The sequence below is a fragment of the Myotis yumanensis genome, unplaced genomic scaffold (assembly GCF_028538775.1).
Source record: "Myotis yumanensis isolate MYYU_CA2020_CCGP unplaced genomic scaffold, mMyoYum1.0.hap1 SCAF_10, whole genome shotgun sequence".
Taxonomy (NCBI): Eukaryota; Metazoa; Chordata; class Mammalia; order Chiroptera; family Vespertilionidae; genus Myotis; species Myotis yumanensis.
In genome coordinates this window covers 79,561,751-79,584,825 of record NW_027223761.1, presented here as the reverse complement: position 1 = coordinate 79,584,825, position 23,075 = coordinate 79,561,751, and the positions used below count along the sequence as shown (strand labels likewise).

At 45.3% G+C, this 23,075-nt stretch overlaps 1 protein-coding gene across 8 annotated transcripts in view; it reads left to right on the top strand.

Moving 5' to 3' along the window:
* Positions 1–23,075, top strand: part of CADM1 (cell adhesion molecule 1) — a 346,652-nt gene that overhangs the window by 264,938 nt on the left and 58,639 nt on the right. For 7 of the 8 annotated variants that reach the window (XM_070426095.1, XM_070426093.1, XM_070426090.1 and 4 more), the window contains exons 2-3: positions 17,411–17,557; positions 19,256–19,408. In XM_070426095.1, coding sequence (XP_070282196.1) covers positions 17,411–17,557; positions 19,256–19,408 — 300 coding nt within the window. Of the gene's footprint in view, positions 1–12,052; positions 12,090–17,410; positions 17,558–19,255; positions 19,409–23,075 lie in introns of those variants that run through there. The other variant, XM_070426092.1, reaches the window with a different exon arrangement.

Below are 23,075 nucleotides of genomic sequence, written 5' to 3'. Positions count from 1 at the left end.
GCAGTCCGCAGCTGCTGCCGGAGGGGTGTCTGGGATGTAAGGTTGTCCCCTGAAATGAGGAAGAATGCTAGCTTCTACTTCCTCCTGTTGACTTTATGAATGACCCCCATCAATTCATCTCCATGCAAACTTGAATTTTTAAAGATTGGTTTTAAGTCAGGAGAGGATGGAAGCCATGTGTCTCCTGGAGACGGGCCTCGTGGTGGGGGGTCGTCTCCGCCCATGACCCTGTTTCACCAGGGCCCTCCGCTCCTTCCCGGGCTCCCTGGGTAGGCAGTCGCCTCGGGTTTAGTTCAGGGCACCTCGAAGCTGGCAGGCGCACTGTCCTCGAGCCAGAGCTCCTCAGACTGTCTGCATAGGGTGACCCGAGTCTCTTGTTAGCACTACGGTGTCGGGTGAATTTCCCGCCAAAATATAAGATGGCGCGGGCAATTATTTAGGTTTCCAGCGCAAAATCAGAGTTAGTTTAAAATGCCTATATCTTTTGAAGTATGGGTTCGATTGAAATGAAATTTTCGGTTTCTTGTGTAAAAAATGAAAATTTATTCAATCACAGACATTTTTTTATCTATTCAGTACATAAATAATTCGATATATATAAACTAAATACGAAAAACCCAAAAAATACTTATTACCTAAAAATATACACATATTTTTAAAGTTTAAAATAAAATTTTCATAATAAATCAAAACAAATAGAAATTAATAGTTTTTTAGCGTATGATATTTTTCAAAACACGCCCCTTTATGTAGAGGTATATTGCAAAATTTGCACATGTAGCGTGTCTCACTGCGCAATTTATGAACGGAACATACGCGACACCTTCTCAAAATGTTTTTCTTTTTTCCACTTCCGACAATTGCCTGTAACGTATGCTTTCTCATGTCCATCGATAGCCTGCATGGTGTTCTCTACTTACAAGGGATTTTTATGATACCTATTACCCCAATGGGTATGAAACGGTTCACATACGCAGGTAGGTATCTTTGTGAACGGCAAACAAACAAATATTTGGTAATACGCAGTTACAATCGGCCCGAGTTTACACGTTTCCCGCACTCCACCGCAAATCTATATGAACCGAGTTAAGACGGCTCCCGCGGAGTACGCGCAATTCACGCGAGCCAACCTAACTCGTTTCCCGCAATCCAAGTGTTAGGATGCAGATTCTGACTCAGGTCAGGTGTGACTTTGAGATTCTGCATTTTTAATACTTTTCCAGGGATTTTCAAAACTGCCGTCCAGCACACTGAACACAAGGCTCTGGTGGAGGGGCGTGGTGAGCCACCCCGGTTTCCTAACCACATTTTTGGTACAAGTGAGGGCTACGAAAACCCTGTTCAGTCTGAACAACAGAAGTGACCAGAATGTATGTGCAGTTTGCCGTCTAACTCTTTTAAGCTCAGCTCTCTGCCGGTCTTAGAAGGCCACCAGACATGAACCGAGTTTGGTCGAGATGCTAAGGGACACTTAGGGCATGAGTCTTGGGGCTCTTTTTCGGATGGAAAACCTCCTGGTACCAGAGGCCTTGCCTCACCGGAAGTATTCTCGACACTCCTCACCTGCTCTCCCACCCCGAGCTCTGCCGCCTCCCCGATTCCCTCGCCGGGCTCCTGTCAGCCGTGAGGAATCTGGGCAGAGCCTCTTAACTGATCTTCCTGGCTCCAGCCTTTCCCACCTCCAGCCTCCTCTCCTCCTCATGGGCGTTATCTTTGAAACACGGGGGTGATCATATCACCCCCTGGATTAAAATCACTTAATGGCTCCCTATTAATTACAAGATAAAGTGCAAATTCCCTAGCCTGGCATACAGTGTCCTTCAATATCTGGACCTGGTGACCTTTCCAGAAAGTCCCTTCCTGTCCTCTTCCGAGCTCACGGCACTCCGTCCTTTGTTGTAAACGTGCCATAGTCCTTTCAGATATCTCCCCCTCTGGACCCCACGCCCCGTCCTGAGCTGTTCCCCCTCCTCCAGGTTCCCGAACAGGTTGGTGCACTGCGGCCCGCAGTCCCCTCACTCAGGGGCCACTGCGCGTGGCTGTCTCCCGCGGTGGCAGGGCTGTTCCCCGCACTGAGCACCGTGGGCACAGCGCCCCGCCTGCCGCTTTTCACCAGCCTCGCGGACCTGCTTTGAGCCGTGGAAAAGGAAATGTTTGGCTTCAGAATAAAATACACAATTGAAATGAACAGTTTCAAAAGCAAAATTATAAAAATGCTTTGAGATTTTATTTTTATGCTATTTTTTTTAAAATTTTTATTGATTAAGGTATTACAAATGCATCTTTATCCCCCCATTGGTGCTTTGAGATTTTAAATTCAAAAGTATATTCGATATGAGAGATGGGTACAACTTAATGTGTTGGTGTTGATAGACTTGTTATCTCCAGCAATGAGAGTGCCTGGGCCTGTGAAGGTCTAAACAGCCCTTCATTTAGTAACTATTCGACAGGCATTTTTTTAAATTTATTTTTTTATTTAAAAAAATATATAGATATATATATTTTAAAGACAAGCATTTTTAAACACTCGCTGTATAAGCTGACTGTATTATGCTTTAGGAGACAAAGATGAAGAAGATAGTAGACTGTCTCAAGGAGCAAAAATAATTATAATACTATTAATAAGTATTTTGAGGGCACACAACCTTATGTGCCAGCTCTCATGCAGTACAGATGCGCTGGGTAGCCCATTTAGTTTGCAAATATCCTGGTGAGGGAGATGTTTCTGTACTCATGCGCGCGTGAGAAGCAGGCTCAGAGCCTAAGGGGCTTTTCCAAGGCTTACCCAACTGGCAGTGCTGCCATTTGAACCCAGATCCAACCCAGAGAAGCAAACAACCCTATAAGAATGAATGGTCGTGGAGCTGTCCGAATTGCGAGTGCTGAGACTGAGACAAGAACAGCACACACACGTCAGAGTCTGAGGGCGGGTGTCAGAGCTGCCCAGGGAAAGCGAGTGGCCCTGCGGGCTCCTGGGGGTGCCGGGAACGCCTCCACGACAGTGTCCGGCCGCTATAATAGATTGTAATAGATGGGTCTGGTAAGTGAAAATGGCATAAGATGTTAATGTCAATAACAAATTAATGTCAGTCACCAGTTTTTTATTGATTTGCTTCCTGCATTCAAAGGTATATTTTTACCTAAGAATATATCTATTGGTGTCAAAGTATATAATTGTCAAACTAAACCAAATATTATTAATTAAATTTTGTGTGTGCACTTTTCTTTCCTTCGTGTCACATGAAGGGGGAAAATTACAGCACCAACCACCCCCCCCCGCCCCCCCCCGCCCCCGCCACAGAAGCACACCACTTAGTGAGGTCAGGTTTCTAGGGACCTCACGCATCCTGGACACCCTGTCTCGTTAGTGAGCAGGAGCGGTCTCAACACCTTCCTCAGAGCTCGTGCCCTGGTAGTGAAGGAAGGAGCGTCAGTGAGAAGTGGCCGCAGCCTGGAAGGGAAGCACGGAGGACGCAACCCAACAGGCTGAGCTTGTTTAGAGAAGGGCTAAGCTGGCCTACAGCTTTCATTAGCTCAGGGGTCCTCCCTGTATATGACAAAGGAGGGGGAGTCAGAAAGCTGGTGGACATTGTTTTGTTTCTAATGTTTCATGCATTTCATGTTGGCCTTAGCGGGAGAGTCAGTTCTGTGGAAAGCTCCCGTCCAAGAGCCGTGCTCCCTGAGGCCGGCTGGGTCCCTGGGGGGTTGGCTGTTGCAGTCCCCAGCGAGGAGCTGGTGCTGGTGACGCTCCTCTCCTTGCAACGTGGAGACCACTCTCCCAACCCCGTGTGGCCCTGGCTAGGGAGGCGCCAGAAATACTTCATCGTTAGTGCTAGAGATTGAAGCTGGTTAAAGTGTCCATTCCTCTGCCTAGACCTGCTGTCGCCTTATACTTTTCAAGGTTATGATGGTGGATTTACACGATTTCATGGGAGTGATGAAGATGTTTTACCTAACTCTGCTTTCCAGTCCGCCTTGGAATGAAAGAATAATGGCGAAAGCTCTGAAATGGGAAACCCAGCAGGTTTGGGAGATCAGAGGGAGGTCCTATCAGTTAGACCCAGGCTGCAGGTAGACCGTGCCGACGCTGATGAGGAAGCTGGAGGATGAAGAGTGTACCGTTACTTAGCATTGCCGGAGCGTAAAAATACTGCTGCACACGTTTCCTCACTAGATCCTCATAATACACCCCAGAGGAGAGAGAGCTTTTACCCTTTTCAAAATAGAAAACCAGAATCCGATTTCCAGTTTTCCCAGTTCCACCCCTGGTAAGCTCAGAACTGCAGCACCAGCTCCTGCTCTCCGAGTCTGAGGTCTCGTTCTCCTTGGATGCCCCGCACAAGTGGAAACACGGCAGCCATGTCCTCGTGCCCCATTTCTCATTCCGGTGGCCATTCGCAAGGTACTGTCGTGGCGGCACCATTGTGGGACTCGGCAATCACGGAAGTAGCCTCGGGAACCTCCTTGGGCCACTCTCCAGCCTTTCCCACCTCCAGCAGCAGTCCCCTCATCAAACTCTCACTTGAAAAGAGCTTTGCAATTCTTGTGTTTCTTCCCAGACTCAGCTGCGACCACAGCAACTCAAGAGCCGGGCCTTTCAAAACCACCACTTGCTCTGTGACTGACGGGCGATAGAGGGAATACCTTACCAAAGCAAGGGGCTTCGTCGCAGGACCCACTTTTCTAGCGAAGAAATTGTCATTTCGTATCATAGTCCAAAGCTTCTTGGCTTCCTGGTAGGAAAGGGAAGCCGAGCGGTGCAGCGTTATTCAGCATGGTGATTATCGTGGATTCACAGCTGTTTCTTGAACAGACTGTATTGCGCACACTCGGAACACTCTCTAGAATAGGAATAGGAAACGGTTTCCCACTTTCTGTTTCTGTAGTAATGTTAGTCGAAGCTGACATTCACTCTGAGTCCATATCTGATGTGTTCCAACTGATATTCTTGCTTGCTTGTCCTGTCGGCTCTCAGCTTTAAATCCGGAAGGTTTTCAATGGCCCTGGTTGGCAGGAAGAACGCACGAGGAGCTGAGGAGAGAGACTGCTATTACAGCCAAATTTCAGCCACATTGATTGTCAGTACTAATGAACGCCCTTGAAGCAGATACTGCAAATGCTTGAAGTTGGAGTTGAGTGGCCTTTCGAGTCCAGATCATTCGGCAGAATAGACATCTTTTCTCTAAATACCGAAGGCCCAGTATCTGACTCCGGTGTAGAGCTAATTTTATCAGTGTTGCACATTGGAGCATCCTGATTGCTCATCGCTTCAAATTCCTTCCAATGCTGACCATTACTTTCGTTTTATTCCTGAGTCATAGAAATGAGACCGCGATTCTTCCATCAGCTCCTCCCTGTCCTTTTAGCATTATAAAGCCTCGCTAACACAGTCAGATAGTCATAGCACCAGAGCTAGACTTAAATAGACATCGGTTCAGATAGTGGTGCCACCACATAGTTAACCTTTTAAGTCTCAGTTTTTTCAGCTCTGTGATGGCGATGATGATAAGACTGAAGCACTGGGGACTGCTGTGGGGCTTCAATGAGATCATGTAAACAAGGAAGCATAGCACCTGGCAGGAGAAGACATTGAAAAACTATGTTGGCTATTGTTACCATGCAGGTGATTAAATAACACCCCCTCCAGAAACAGTGGGGATTTTTTATATTAAAAAACTTAAATAAATAATGAACCCTTTGGAAAAGAAGGAATGTGTTTTCTCTTGCGTCCAGATGTGGAAAAAAGCAGCAGTCACTTCCTTTTTCTTCCCTGTGTGTAGTAATCATTGTTACGTGTTACAGCCTTGTGATCTTAAGTATCTTATACTAATCGTCAGTATACACCCTAGAGCAGCGGTTCTCAACCTGTGGGTCGCAACCCCTTTGGGGGTTGAACGACCCTTTCTCAGGGGTCGCCTAAGACCATCGGAAAACACATATATAATTACATATTGTTTTTGTGATTAATCACTATGCTTTAATTATGTTCAGTTTCTAACAATGAAATTGGGGTTCACCACAATATAAGGAACTGTATTAAAGGGTTGCGGCATTAGGAAGGTTGAGAACTACTGCCCTAGAGGCACATGCAGAGGGGAAAATCAGCGTTTAGTAAGTTGAAACAAAAAGTGGCCCGAGTTTAATCATGGTGCCTCCTGGCAAAGAGAAAAGGATATTGAATTGAGTACTTTAAGGCAGGGTATAAAAATCAGGGAAATACACATGCCATCTCCATTGAGATTTGAGGTTGGGGTTATAAGGAGGAAATCCAGTGTAGAAAGCCTGTGGCCACAGCAGAGCCAGTCGGCATCTCCAAGGCTTTGAAATCTAACATCTTTCTCACAGAGTGAGAGCTCGGCTGCCGGCACTGAGGTCTGTTCTGGGGTAGGGAGAGTCCAAGTTCCCTTAAGTCTTTATAGGGATAAAGAGCCCAATGTTTGTATCTTCCTTTGTGTATTTTGAGCTATACTTTAATATGTATTTTGAGCTATAATCATGTAAACTTTTTGTTTTAGTTATTAATAGCTCATGGTTTGGGAAATGTAAATATCTCAATATGTGAATTCAATTAAAACTGTGGACTCCCATTATCCAGGCGTAAGCTCCCTGGGTGATGTAAGAGTGCAATTTGTCAGCTACCAGCTTCTGGCTGCACGATGCATCCCTTTTAGGATGCGAATTGCTTCCCCTTAGTCCACACTCATGGGCAGCAACATTCTATACCACTGGTTTCCACTTTGCACAGTAGCCCTTTAGTACTAGTACATCCCAGAGAATGTAGTCGCACTTGATCAACTCATTAGCCAAGTGGTCGACACGGAAGACCCGAAGTTGGCCTGCAACAGGCTTTGTCTAGAACAGCGGTTCTCAACCTGTGGGTCACGACTCCTTTGGGGGTTGAACAACCGTTTCACAGGGGTCGCCTAAGACCATCGGAAAACACATATAATTACATACTGTGTTTGTGATTAATCACTATGCTTTAATTATGTTCAATTTGTAACAATGAAAATACATCCTGTATATCAGATATTTCCATTACGATTCATAACAGTAGCAAAATGACAGTTAGGAAGTAGCAACGAAAATAATTTTATGGTTGGGGGTCACCACAACATGAGGAACTGTATTAAAGGGTTGTGGCATTAGGAAGGTTGAGAACCACTGCTCTAGAAGAAGCAGTGTAGCCGGAAAGGCGGGACGCCACGCAGATTTGCGTTGCCACTGTAGCAGCCCCTCCAAAAACGGCCCTCTTCTTTCTGTGCCATGAACAAGCATCTCAGAACCTAACCTTGGCGAGGGCACTGCCTGCTTCGCCCGCCAGCGGTTGGTTCTGGAGGAAGCCTCTGGCTTCAGACTGTTCTCCTCCCGAGGCCTCGGCGATGGCGGTGCCTCTTTTTCAGTTAATGTTTTTGAGAGCCCCCCTTGCTCCCCTCCCCGGAGCCTGCAGCGGATGTAGCCGCTCACAGGCCTCTCCTCAAGGTGACCTCAGTGCGGTCTCCTTTCTCCCCCGTTTAGTTCTCATAGAGCCTGTCCACTGGAGGGAGTTTTTCTTCAGGGTCGGGCTATCTTCTCTCCAAAAAAGATGCTATCTTTTTGATGAACAAAAAGGCAATGAAACCTGTCCAGCTATGAAAAGGAGTGAGAAGAGAGAGAAATCTGGGGGTTTTGCCTTTCAGTATGAAGAACAAAGGGATTTAGTGATGATGATTATCTTTTATGGTTATTTTTATACTGTTTCTTTTATTGCCCTTCGCTTCTTTGATAAGTGAATTTTAATGAAAAAGCTCATCGGGATCTTGTTTAGTGGGTGGGTATCACTCCACAAACAGTCTCCAGCTGGGACTGCACCTCTGCATTTTATGGTATCATGCAGCTCAGACCTTAACATCATAATTGTTTGGCCCCTTTAGTGCTTTGGGCATTGATTAAAAAGGTCTATTGAGCTCAGAGTCTTTTAAAAGGAAGGAGGCTAATGTGATGGTTAAAATTGAAATAGCACAGGCACAGCTGCTATAACCACTCTCTATTGTCACAGTCTTCCTCGCAAAGAGTGTTCACGTGTCCAATCAATGCTTTCCTTCCCGAGGAGGGACTCATCCCATATGTAAATACTGGTTGGACTGTGCTTGACCTCAGTTCTTCAGCCGTAATGTTGAAAACCAACAGATGGGAGGTAAAAACAGCTCGATGCTGATGCATCTTCAAAGTTGAGACTCCGGTCACCTTTGGTCTGGATGGAGTGAGGGAGCCTTTTCCTGGAAGATAAGTAGTGTAAGGCTAACGGACTTCGTGGGGATATGAGAGACTGAACATAATTCGTTACAATAACTTTTTTTTTATTGTTTAAAGTATTACACATAGTATTACCTATGTCTCCTTTTCCCCCATTGACCTCTCCCACGGTCGTTACACTAAGTTTTGTCCTGTTTTTAAACCTGACTACTTCCCAGTTTATCAGATGACGGTGGAATTAACGGCAATCCATTCACTAGGTAAGTTCTGCCAGGAACTGTGAAGGTGAGGTCTGGCTGTGCTAGTTCACAGCCACCTCTTCCAAGGGAGCTGCAGAAGACAAGGACTATTGCAAGACCCAAGGCTGGGGAGCTGGCCCTCTGTCCGGCTGGGGGAGCTTGACGCTCAGTTAGCCCCGAGCTGCCTGCACAGTGGCCAGCCACCCGGGAGCATCAGTGTGCTGGCTGTCTCCCCGTGAGCATTTGGGAGTTAAAGGTGAAGTTCCATCTTTAACCCCCTTGTGGTTATCTGAACAGTGATGAATGGACTGATTGGGTTCCCTGCAGACCTTTGAAGATGGATGAAGGATGGAATTTGAGCTATTTTTTTTTAACCCAGGCCTTTTGCTTAATACAGCTTTTAAAATTAATTCCTTTTTTGAATGCTAAGAAAACAAAGGGAATTTCTTCAAAGTGTTTGCAGCTTGACACAATGGGCTTAATTGGGGTCGAGAAGATGCTAGGCCGGATGGAGAATGCCCACTTAGCTGATAGGACTGAGAAGTGGGGCCTTATTATGAGCTGTCATCTCAATGTGTATTTAAACTCCAGCAAAACTGAAACATGTTTGCCATATAGATCATAATGACTCCAAAGGAGCCATTATGCTCTATTATGTAATTACATAATCAGAGCATGCATAGTAATCAGCTTTTGGAATTCAGTGCTAATCAAACATACCTATAGTATGTGTTTAAGCTAAAATAGAGAACGTTAATTTGCCATTAGTCAACTAAACAAGAATGTGTATACAGAATATCCACGAATAGCTTCATGTTGTGTCAGATGCTATTTTTTGTTTTGTAGTCAGGGGACAGCAACAATTTTAATTGAAGAAAAACCAGCACTGCGGCCTTACTCTTTACCTTGCTGTTCAAAAATGTGCCTCACCTTGGACTGATTATAAGAGGAGATTAGATTAAAGTCAGTTTTTTTTCCCTTCCCTAAGCTCAAGTGACTCAACAGTAATTATATTACGGGAGACGCTTATGAGATCCTGACCATCTACATGTCATAGTGTTACAAATACTACATATAAAACAAAGCTTTTAAAACAGTAAACCTTGAGCATATATTGCTTTTGTAACTAGAAGCAAATCATTGAATGTTATTTAGAAATAGCCAAGAACAGAAGTGCCTTGATGACCCCTTAGGAGATGCGGCCTCCGCGCCTGGCGGTGCCTCCCGCTCGCTCACCACGTGGTTGTAGGCATGTGTCCTCCTGGGTTTCATAGGGTTTTATGAAAAAGAAGGTGATGCACATGTTTTTGTCAGTGTCACATACTCCTGCCCCCTCAGTTACTTGCTGAGTTGGTTTAGCTTAACTCTAAGCTTAGGAGCTATCTGATTTGCGTTCATTATTTTGGATGCAAACAGTCAACATATTCAACTTTACTATTTGGGATGGCAAACCATGGAGGAGGGTCCACAAGGGTAAGAGGAGCTTTGCAACAGCAGACTGAATGATTGCTTTCAATTTTAAATAAATGCTCACGTGTTCAGGAAGGTTGATGTACTGCCTCTCTTTGAATTAAATTTAGACTTGTGTTTATGTTGAAGAGGTCTCACCCTTAACCTTGATCCGCGGTTGACCAACCCTTCTTTTCGGACACTGGTTCTCACTGTCTCATCTGCACATTAGAGGGCTAAAAATGTTACTGTCATATTTAAATGGAACTAAATCCTTTCATCAAAAGCTTTCGTGGCCTGAACTTCAAATAATTTATTTTCAAATTACTTTTATTGTAATTCTTATTAATTCAAATAGGTTTCTGATTTGATATAAAACTGTGAATGCAAGGAAGAGTTTAATGAATTGAAAGATAGGATTGAGTCTTTTAAAGGAAATGTACAAAATATGCTGACAATACTTGCTTAGATAGAAATCAGATCTTAATGGGTTTGTTAATGATTTGTAGTGAACACTGTCTTTACGTTGACTTGAGGGGACATAGGCAGTTAGGAAGACTTTTCCCTCTGGGTTTCAACAGAATCTTAATTTTTTTCTCTTTTTCTGAAATGTGTTCACTTCTGGTGCTAGCCCTCAGAATCGTTAGCAGGACTGCGGTGCCTCCTTGGTGATGGTGTGATATGGGTAGGGGTTGTTCTTTCTAGTTGGGGATATAACCAACATTGTAAACATGGGATCCGCTAGAAACAGGAATGAGTGAAAAGCCGGTGGAAGCTTGAAGACACAGAGGAGAGGGCTCACACAACAGGAGAAAAGCTTTTCAAAACCCGCAAGTTTTTTGACTGTTCTATACCTCTTAGAGCAGCCGTGGGCAAACTACGGCCCCCGGGCCGGATCCGGCCCGTTTGAAATGAATAAAACTAAAAAAAAAAAAAAAAGACCGTACCCTTTTATGTAATGATGTTTACTTTGAATTTATATTAGTTCACACAAACACTCCATCCATGCTTTTGTTCTGGCCCTCCGGTCCAGTTTAAGAACCCATTGTGGCCCTCGAGTCAAAAAGTTTGCCCACCCCTGTCTTAGAGGGAAAGACTTATTAATCCCGAGCCTTTAATTGGTGTCAAATTTCAAGAATTCTTGTGGCTTTTAAAAATGAATGCCTACATTGCTCCTCAGGAGGAGGGTTTGGTGGAGTACCTGCAGTTTTGGTTAGACTTGGGTCTGTTTAGACACCTGCCTGTGCTGATTTAACTCTGGGTCCAGACGTGCATGCAGCAGAGGAAACAAAGGTTTCCCTAACATGGTTTTTACTGAAGAAGTAGGTCGGGACTTGATCTGCTCCTTCTCTGGGCAACTGTCTTCCCAGCTACGCGTCCTCGGTGGCCCTCCACGTAGGGAAGTTTCCATAGCTGCCACAGGATAAGCCTAGTTCTGCTCTAACTGGGACTTGCCCTTTTATGTGGACTCACTGGAGGACTCCCCTGGCGTAAATGAAGGGCAGGCAGTGTGTGTGTGTGGGGGCGGGGGGGGGGGGGGGTCCTCTGGGCCCAGTGTGCTGAGGCAGAGAGAAGGCAGCAGCAGTAAACAAGGCGTTTTACATGCAGGACACTCCTCTGTCATCTCCAAGTGGGTAATAGTGCTCTGGATAAACTATCGAAATAAAAAAAAACTAGAAGTTGCTCAAAGGGAAATAACCCCCTTTAAAAACAAGTGCCTGTTCTGAGGCAGCGCCAGGAGGGCCCTGGCAACACATCCTGATGCTGGCTGGTCCCAAAGGACCGGCTGTGAGGGCTGGGGGGGCTGGCAGAGCTGAGTTCAAACGCCACGGCCACTTGGCTGAGGGCATTAGGCAACTTATTAAAACGGCTCTCGTCCCAGGTGCTTGGTCCGCACAGTGGGGATGTTGAGGACTCCGGGGGTTTGAGAGGGAAGCCTGCACAGAGCAGAGCGGCTAGCTCAGCGCCTAACGCTGGGTAACCTCTCCCTCCCTCCCTTGGGGTGCCGCCGAACCCCTTTCTCAGCTCAGCTCCTGCGGGAGGTGCGCCCTCCTCCGGTCGGGTGGTCATAGTGTTGACTGAATAGATTCATTCCATCAATGGCAGTGCTCCGTGTAATGTCGTTCACACAGCATTTATGAAGAATGGGTGTTTCAGGAGAGAATCGTGAGTTAAACTAATTGAAGATTGAATTAACAGGGGATTTATGAGCCAGCTACACCTCCAGCCTCACTCCAGTCCTCACCAGCTCAGCTTGAAATGGTCCTTTCTTTTCTAGTCATCAAAATAAATGTTACTGTGTTTTAGATAGCATGTTTTCTGTCTGGTAACGCATGCCCAGCCACTTCTAGTTGACTACGGGAGACTTGCCTGTAAGTGAATGGGCCTCTCCAATACTACAGTTTTATTTTTAGAAGTTGTGGGGCAAATAGGGAAGTTATTGGGAAGACAGTGGCTGATAGAAACTAAAGGTGAGCTTGGTTCTGTCTCCTGACCCTCGCCCGTCTGTACCGGTCAGCACTCAGAAATGTCTGCAGTGTCAGGCACCGTCCACCCTGAAAATAGATGTGCGGCTGTGAGCAGCCTTATTTCGTGGCTGTGGCTCGTTGTCCGTGCTTGGCTTTCCTTTGCCCAGAACAGGTGCTGTATCTGCTAATTGTGTTTTAGAAAATCGGAAAGGTTTTTAAAATGGATTATTTAAGAAAGGCACCAAAGCTGCCTGTTTGTACTCTTCTGCTGCACGTCAAAGTGCATTTTGTAACAACCTAATTGTCGTGCTATTTCAAGGGGAAATTTATCACGTCACAGTACGTCTCCTGTTTGGAAGAAATATTTGAGGATGTGAGCAGAAAGTATTTTTACATAAAGGCTGCAGGCAGTTCAGAGTACTGACATGCATACATTTTCATCCCTGCCATTTACTTCCTTGCCTCACATAAATAGGTCATTATTTCATTTCAGCCATCGTGTGGCGTCTCAAAGTATGGAGCTCTATTTAATATAACTGCTGTCCAGCTGACCCGTATAATTTATTGGTGACATCCTTGGGCCACCATCATCAGCCAAGGCAGTTAGATATCTTTCAGCAAAATATTTCATTATCACTTATAATAGTTTTAGATTAGCATTACAACCCTGTTAACATAGCTAGGAATTGGCATTTTCCGAGACAGGATTTCAGGTCGGCCTTAGAAAATTCAAAAGATTAATACAGCAATGATGGTCCGCCATGGACTTGCAGAGCGCCGTGTGCCAGGCACGGCCAGGGCCAGCGCTGCAGAGGCCCAGCTGTCCCTGAATGGCTTACCCGTAAGGACACATTAAGGTGATCTGGTCTTACATTACTCAGCTATAAGTAATAATTAAGAATATTCAGACTTTCTCAGAAACAACCCCTCAGATTTTGTTTTATTACCTTCATTGCTTAAAATCATGGTCAACTCCTCTCTCATCTCTTGGGCAAATATTTTGTAGCCTGAATATGAATAGAGCATGCTACTTAGAATATACTAGGATTCCAAGTAAAGACTAAAAGTACATGGTTATTTCCACAGGAACTATTTATTAAGAGCATAATTGAATTGCAACTGGCTTTCAGCCACTGTCGGTGCAAGTAGCGGCGTCTGCAAGCCTTGGTTGTGTTGCCGTGAGTCAGGCCTGCCACCCTGTCCCTTTCTTAAGTGGAAGCTTCTCATTTGTGCTGCTAATGACCTGAACTTCCTCAGACAGAGGCGCCCCCCGCACAGCCCAGTAGACCCAGTTTGGTATTCTAACCTCCTCCAGGCAGGTCCCATGACTTGAGAGGGTTACAGCATCTGAATCGTGCAGTTTAGTTGTTCCTTCGTTTTCTTACTAGATTGGGTTTCCCCAAGGGAAAAGGGTATTGTCCTCTCTGCACAGACTTCTACCAGGGCTGGCCAAACCACCTTGAAGAGCTTGCTTGATGGGCAAGAATTCCCTTTCCTTGTTCTTTTCTCAAAACTGGGAATAAAGCGCTCCCTTCAGAGGAAGGGTTCTCATCTACGAGGAAGGGTTCTCATCTACGAGGAAGGGTTCTCATCTACGAGGAAGGGTAAGCAGCCCTTCATCTCTCCTGGTCACTTTTCCTCTTGCTGCTCCTCTGTGATACTCAGCCCACTCAGCTTTCCCTCCGGGCCAGGCCGGGCAGGCCTGCCCTTAGGCACCACAGCCCGGGCCCGCCTTCTCACACCCGGATCAGAGATCTCAGGGTGGGTTTCATTTCGGTTTATTCCCCAAGCACCAAGAATTATTTATCTGTGGAGCTAATAATTTCTCCTTATCCCTCTGGTTTCCTCTTTTCTGATCCTCGCCAGTGGCTGGTTTATTTCTAGGTGGATTTGGCTGAACGCCACCTCAGACACCCCTTTGCAAGCTTTCCCACTCTGGCTTGCCAAAAGGGTTCTCGAGCAGAACCAGGGTAGCAGGTGGAAACCCTTCATTTACTCTAATTGCATCTCTTTCTATGCTGTCTCGTTGTGGGGTTTTTTTTAGACTAGTATTTATCGTTGACCTTTGTTTCTTAATGTGACAGTTTTGTAAGGGAGTGACTAAGCTATGCTGAGTTGATATATAATTACATAGAGAACTCCCTGAGAGCAGGGACTCGGAGCCTTCGTTCTTGTATCCACCCTACCCCCAACATATACTAGTTGCTTAATAAATGTTTGGATGTGACATCTAGAGAAATGATGGTGATGGTGATGGTGATGGTGATAGCAGCCACTACGGATTCAGTTTTATGAGAAGCTAGACACAGTGCTACATGCTTTATACTTATCTATCCTAATCCCCCAACAGGTCTGTGAGATAGCTTTTATTTCTCCATTTTGCTGAGAAACTGGCCCAAGGTCTTTAAAAGATTTACCTGAGATCCTTCAGCTCAGAGGCAGTCTCTCTCCTCCTCTTCCTGACCAACCATCTACCTTTGGCAGGTGCTACCCCTTTGTTCTGCCCGTGCGGGTTCGGTCTCAGTTTTCACCCACACTGCAGCTTCTCAAAGGCCCGAATAATGTCATACGCCTCCATATCCCCTGCCGTGCCGCTGCGGGATTGGACACTGGACAATGGCTTCACCTTTTGCTTTTCAACTGCACTCTTCTCTCCTCCTACCTGTGCTGTGGAGCGTTTAGGACATCGGTGAGGGGCCCTAACTACGATACTAAGGTTAGAAGCACCAAACCAAAGCAGATTTGCAGGTCTGCCTTTTGCCAATGGGCCTGAAGCCCTGCCTTTCTGGCGTGTTCTCAAAGGGGTTTTTCAAAGGGCACAGTTCAGTACTGCCTGGGACTTCAGATAAGTCAAGAGTGTGTGTGTTTCTGAAAACAGAACTTTAAGAAACTGAACTGTAAGCCAGCGGTTCTCAACCTGTGGGTCGCGACCCCTTTGGGGGTCGAACGACCCTTTCACAGGGGTCACCTAAGACCATCGGAAAAACACATATAGCATATCAGATATTTACATTACGATTCATAACAGTAGCAAAATTACAGTAATGAAGTAGCAATGAAAATAATTTTATGGTTGGGGGTCACCACAACATGAGGAACTGTATTAACGGGTCGCAGCATTAGGAAGATTGAGAACCACTGCCCTTCTCAGGATTTTATTGAGATTCCAAAGAATTAGAGTTGGTAGGTCCTCATTCCCACACAGTACATAATCGAACTGCCTATACAGTAGACCCCCTTGTCCGTGGTTTTACTTTCCATGGTTTCAGTAACAGTCAACCGTAGTCAGAAAATATGAAGTGGAAAATTCCAGAAATAAACAATTCATACGGTTTAAATTATGAGCAGTTCTGTTAAGCTTGGTGAAATAGCGTATTGCCCCGCTCTGCCCCACCCGGGACGTGCATCCTCCCTTTGCCCAGCAGCTCCACACTGCGATGCTCCCTGCCCGTCAGCCACTTAGCAGCCGCCTCAGTTGTCACATTGATGTTGCAGTATCAACACCAGTGCTTGTGTTCAAGTCACTGCAGTTTTCCTAATGGCCCCAAGGCGCCAGAGTGAGGATGCTGGCAATTCAGTGTGCCAACGAGAGCCCTAAAGGCCTCCTGTCAGTGACCAGGTGGAAGTTCTCGACTTCATAAGGAAAGAAAAGCAGTCTGTGCTGAGGCTGCTAAGATCTAGAGTAAGAACAAAATGTCTATCCCTGAAATTGTGAAGAAGGAAAAGGAAATTTGTGCTAGTTTTGCTATTGCACCTCCAACTGCAAAAGTTATGGCCACGGTGCACGTTAAGTGCTTATTAGTGAAGATGGAAAAGGCATTAAATTTGTGGCTGGAAGACTTGGATGGAAGACATGTTCTGATTGACGGCATGTGTTGTGGCAGAAAGCATTGAGCCAACCAGCAAGGGGACCCCGAAACGAGTGACACCAGGCCATTATGAGAGAGAAAGAGAGAGAGAGAGAGAGAGAGCAAGACACCACATTTAACTTTTATTAAAGTGCTGTTGACCCTTGAACAACACAGGTTTGAACTGTGTGGGCCCACTTATCCATGGGTTTGCTTTTAAGAAATACATATAGTAGTGTAAATGTGTTTTCTCATTCTTATAATTTTCTGAATAGCATTTTCTCTTCTTTAGCTTACTTCAGAGTAAGAACATTACAAGTCTCTAATATACGCTTACAAATATAAATACATAGAACATACTGGTACACAATACATGGTACTAGAATGTTCATGTGATTGTTCTGGTCAACAGTAGGCTACGAGTGGTTAAGTTTGGGGAGTCCAATGTTATATGTGGATTTTTGACTCTATGGGTGGTTCAAGAGCCAATTGTATAGTGTTAATAGTTGTTCCATTGTATTACCGCTGTTGTTCATCTTTTACTGTGACCAGTTTATAAATTAAACTTCATCATAGAGATGTATATATAGAAAAGAACATAGTACATACAGGGTTCAGTAGTATCTGTGGTTTCAGACATCCACTGGGGGACTTGGAACATACCCTGTGGATAAAGGGGGGACCACTGTGCACCGGGAATGCTGACATCCACTAACAAGACAAGATTGTTCAGTGGTCCATCCATCCTACCTGCTTTTAGTAGGTAGTCCCTTGAGTTTTCTGTGAGGTGGCCAAATAGCTCAGCTCAAGGGCCTGTGAGCTGAGGCCGAGTACACACACCACCCATCCCGTTGTGATAGCTCAGCTCCTCATAGAAGCCGGCACTCGGACCTTACCACTCACTCAGGGCTCCATTGCACAGGTCCTGGGGCTGGACCGAGAGCGCCTCACCCTGAGAGCAGGGGATTCCAGGCTGTGGTATTGCGCCCCTCGATCTACTTGGACTATTAGACTCATGCTGTGGCCCCTGCAGAGATGAGGGGAGCCTTACCCAGTGCTGCTCTGGTTTACAATTCCTAATGCGCTTCCTGCTTCTCATTTTAATTGATCCCATTAACCAAATTTTAACTGATAGAAAATTCTTTCTGATCTTTTCTCTCTTTTTTTAAAGGTGATGGACAGAATTTATTTACGAAAGACGTGACAGTTATCGAGGGAGAAGTTGCAACCATCAGCTGCCAAGTCAATAAGAGTGACGACTCCGTGATTCAGCTCCTGAATCCCAACAGGCAGACCATCTACTTCAGGGACTTCAGGCGTAAGTGTCCGTCGCTACAGTATTACACGGCAACTGACTTCCTACATGTTGTCTTGATGAAGAGACTGCCAAGACTCCTCTGCTTAGCTCAATGTTAGATGCTTAAAGTTTAGTCCATTCTTCAGAAGGGAGACGCGATGTGCAATCATAATCTTTCTACTTCATAGAAACCTTGAATGGTCCCTTTTAAAAGCAAGGCGGTCTTACTTTGCAATAGGAATGGGTTGTAGTAATTCAAGGTGAATTGCAATTGAGTCCCAATACTTCGCTTATAGAAACAACTCAAACAGGGGAAGGCCAGGAAAGTAGGGCATACTGAAAGGTAATCTGTTTGAAGATTGAAATTTTCAAGGCAATCTGAACCTGTAAAGACAAAACCAAACCTCCTGTCACCATAGCACCACTGGCATGTGGAGGTGTCCATGTACGAAAACGTCTGCAAATGGAGTGTCACAGAAGTGAATACTGGACACTCACCTGCATATCACAGCCCGGGTGCAGGTGGGTGCTGGGCTTGTGGAGAACCGGAGAAGGTCCTCTGAAACTTGGTTTGAGAGTCAAGGTGCCCAACAGACAGGTGTGGAGAGTCCCCTTTGCCTTGTTTCCACCCCACCGCAGTGTTCAAGACCTGTGGACAGTTGAATAATCTAAAGAATATTTGAGAGGATACTTCGTCCTTTTGTAATAATCTAGCCTTTGCCAAAATTAATATAAGGACTTTAAACATGAATATTTGTTATAAACAAGTAAGTCCACATACATTGCTTTCCTGTGTTCTGCCCAGTTGGCTCCTACTGTGCTTAGGAAACTGCAGGGCGAGGTCAAGGCCTCCGGGGGCCCCTGGTCACCTTCTATCCCTGAGAAGTTCCACCTCAAATCATATCAATAACTAGAGGCCCGGTGCACGAAATTCATGCACTTGCAGGGGGGTGGGTCCCTCAGCCCAGCCTGATCCCTCTCTCACTCCAGGACCCTTCGCTCCTTACCGCCCACCTGCAGCAGAGGTGGGAGAGGCTCCTGCCACCGCCGCTGCGCTCACCAGCCATGAGCCCGGCTTCTGGCTGAGTGGCGCTCCCCCTGTGTTAGTGCCCTGACCACCTGGGGGCAGCTCCTGCATTTCCCCCTGGTGGTCAGTGTGCATGATTGCGACCAGTTGTTCCGCCGGTCGTTCTGCTGTTAGGTCAATTTGCATATTAGGGTTTTGTTATATAGGATGCCAAATACATAGATACATCCAAATTAAATTGGATTATTTTTTTATAATTTTTAATGATTTTTATAAGTCCTGCTCCCTGAACTCCCAGTGCCCAAGGGGACTCCTAGCCCACCTTCTTCCTCTTTTCCTCTTACCCATGTCTGACAGAGCATCCAAAACCATTTCAGTAAGGGCTGAATTCTGACACACTGAGGCAGAGGGCGTGGGGTGTGTGTGTGTGAGTGTGTGTGCATGTAGGTATACACACTCACATGTGCACCCATGTGCACCAGTCTCCTTTGGACAGGTTATTTGTCCACATGGGGTTAGTACAGAAGCCCAGACAGTAACTCGGGAAGTACAAAGGGTACCTCTCCTCCGGGTGCGGGAGACTCGGAGTTTCCACTCTGCCACTGCCTTTCCAGGCCCCTGCGTCTCCCTCCGCTGGGCTAGGGAAGCAGACTGTCCCTGTCTCAGTCACAAACCCTGTGCTTTGTTCACAGCTTTGAAGGACAGCAGGTTTCAGCTGCTGAATTTTTCCAGCAGTGAACTCAAAGTGTCGCTGACAAATGTCTCCATTTCCGATGAAGGAAGATACTTCTGCCAACTCTACACCGACCCCCCGCAGGAGAGCTACACCACAATCACAGTGCTGGGTGAGAGGCACGACGTCGTGGGGAAGGGTGCTGTTCTTGTCTTAGGCAGGCCCGCCGCCCATCTGGCGGAATTTGTAAAGTAGCCTGTTTTGCCAAACACTCTGAGGAACGTAACCAGTCTATGCAGATCCCACCTGCTCTGAGGTTGCAGACCTCAGGCTCCACCAGCAAAACTCAGGAGGATTTGGAACCTCAGATGAATCCCTCACCATGGCCATGCCATTGCTCTACAGGAGGCCTGATTATTCTAGAAGTAATAGGATCCTGCCGATTGTATAGGATTGTTTCCTTCTGTGCAGGAGGGGGAGGCGGCCGCACAGCTGGGCCGGGCAGGGCTCTGCTATGAAATCCGCCTAATGGTTTGTCCTTCTGAGTTACACCTCCTTTAATATTGTCCTCCTTTTCCTTAATTGCCTTGTTTATTGCTTATACTCTAGATCAGCGGTTCTCAACCTGTGGGTCGCGACCCCTTTGGGAATTGAACGACCCTTTCACAGGGGTCGCTTAAGACCATTGATAACACACATAAATAATTACATATTGTTTTTGTGATTAATCACTATGCTTTAATTATGTTCAATTTATAACAATGAAAATACATCCTGCATATCAGATATTTACATTACGATTCATAACAGTAGCAAAATTACAGTTAGGAAGTAGCAACGAAAATAATTTTATGGTTGGGGGTCACCACAACATGAGGAACTGTATTAAAGGGTCGCAGCATTAGGAAGGTTGAGAACCACTGCTCTAAATCATGCTGTAGCGATCATATCTCATGAACTCATACTTTGCCACAGAATTGCCACCATTGGACATAAAAGAATGAGGAGCTCCTAGGGCGAGAAAGCTGAGAAAAAGCCAGGCTGCTGACGGGCCGCTGGGGCACCACTGGAGAGCTGCGTCTCCACTTGTGGTCACCGATTGTGGCTTTCGGCACACCCCGGTGGCCAGGTTCCCGTGTGTGTGTTTGAGGTAGCCCGCAGATCCCCCGTGTTGGAGGAGGTCTAAGTTGGTCTCATTTTAGACAGACGCACACTCCAGTGCACACCACCGGCTGATCGGATTTTGAAACCAAGTTTTCAAGGACACACACTACAGCGCGAGGCAAGATCTCTGATTTGTACCTTCGGGGTGGTGATGAATCAAAGTCTATTTGAGGCGGCAGGTTGCAGCTCTCGGTGTAATGATAGGAAGATTAAAGAGCAAAGATAAATATGAAGGCGGTTTTGCTTGGTGTGTGTGACCATATATGTATTTATGGATGTACATATTGGGCTACTGCCTCGTTACTTTATTTAAACACAGCTGTAGAGGGAAAATATTTTTTTGCTCATTAAAGTAGAACATGTCCCTAACACTTACATACATGTTCTTGATAAGAGGAATACTGACTTCAGAAAGCCATGTTCCGGGTCTGCCCATGCCGTTTGGAATGTGGTCTGTTAATGACGGCAGCTGGCAGGTGCTCCTGTTTGTCTGATTGTGGCTTTGACCCACGCAGGCCTGCAGCAGTAGGGAGCGTGGAAGGTTTTGCTGGGACGACGACGGTTCCGGTATTTTGGAAATGTGCCAAAATCATGAGCATGCATTGGACCTTTTCTGTGCGTCTGCTCGTACAGAAGCATTTGCGAACACCGTTTGCTGATTGGAGCAAGTCATTAGTGGCCTGGACCTCAACTATACCCTTCACCCACTTCCCCACCATAGTTTATGGCTTTTCAACAAGAGTGACAGCAAAAAAAATTGAATATAGTTGCGGATTCTGAATTTTCAGAATGTTTTGTTACATATACCTTTAAGTATGAATATCTTTATTTCAAAGAAAGAAATAGTAATAGTAGAGCTCAGTCATCTGCCCGGTGACAAGCAGAGTGAGAACCAAGAGTCAAGCCTGAACCAGACCTCGTGTTTTCTCAGAACCTTGTGTCTTCTAGCCGAGGTTACTTCCAATAAAGTCCCGAAACTGCCTTCCCAGATGTTTTTCCCTGAAAGAGCCCATCTTTTGTTTTCAGGAGTATATCTGCCCCTTGGGAGGCAGTGTATGCCTGTCAGTTTCCAGCGTCTGGTACATTTGTCCTCAGGCCCCTGGACAGGAGGTCTGACTGCGCACACCCAGTGCTTGTGGGGGTCAGCATGCCAGCACTAGGCTCTGCGAGGAGCTCTACCTGTAATGCTTTTGGAGGCCTGATTATTCTAGAAGTAATAGGTTCCTACCGATTGTATAGGAGCATTAACTTAAATATACTTGAAAGTAATGCTAGTAGATACTCTTGCTCAGATATTATGCGTTCATTTAATATTCTGTTAAATTTACTATAGGATTTCTTGATGAGGTAAAATTGTTGTCATCAGTGTTTGAGTCTTTCTTTTTCCAAAATCTGGCAAATTCCACTGATACTCAAATATTCAAACCTTTCTCTTACGGTGTGGAATTTGTAGATACATAGTGACAGAAGAAGGACACGTTAGCGTCTTCATTTCCGTCCACAGTCCTCTGGAGGAGAGGACTGTGGGGACGAACACAGATGTCCTGCCTCCATGGGTTGAAGGTGTTCATTTTAGTGCATCTGTTAGTCGTTTGAAGCATCAGCAAAGAATTCAGCATCATTGGAAGACATGGAGATGGGTATTTGTTAGTCACTATCATGTTTATGCTCTTACCCATGTGAAAATGGAAACTCCTATCACATTTTGCATGCATCTCTCCAATTCCCAGTGTAGGACTCTTTTACGTACTGCTGTTCATTGGAGGAGATGAGCAAGAGAGAAAACACACTGCTTTAAGATGAATACAGTTACTGATAATAGTAGCCAGTATTATTATACCCCTGTCCTTCCAAGATTAGTGTTCACTCTTAAGATTCCAGGAACAGGAGGAACTAATTATTTTAAAGTGTCTTAGAGTGAGATTTCACGTGCTGATCAGTTTTAAGACTCCTCCCATGTAATTAAGGTGGCATCCTGAAATTGCTGATTTTTTTTAATGCTTTAGGTGTAAAGGTTTTATACCTCCCTGAAAGATTTATAATTGGCGCTCGGATAGATTTGAGGTTGGCTAAGAAAAACTGTACCATTTCTTTGCTATTTTCTAGTATTTCCTTCTATGTGACTTTCATTCAGGTTTTCATCCACACGCACATCCTCAGATATAGTTATGGTTATTTTCATTAATGGCCGCGGGCAGTTTTTACTAAATGCGACTGTTTAGTGGGACCATGTGTAAGTGTACTCGCTGGTTAGTAGTAGTTTTCATTCATTTTTTTATAAATGGATATTTATACTTTGCTAACCTATTTTATATTAGAGTAGGCATTATGAAGTCAAAGGGAAAATAGGGTAGACTTAATAGACCAAAATAAACTTTAACTTTAAACTTTAAACTTCTTGTTCAACCCCCTTTTTTGGAAAGATATGCCTAAATCACTTCATTTCTATTTCCCAAAACTTTCTCGCTCTTAAAAAAATAAAATAAAACAGCCCTGGCCAGAGTGGCTTGATTGGAGTGTCGTCTTATACATTGAAAGGTTAGGGGTTCGATTCCAAGTCAGGACAGGTACATAAGGCGCTCTCTCTCTCTCTCTCTCTCTATATATATATATATACATATGTATGTATATGTGTGTGATATATATATATATATATATATATATATATATATATC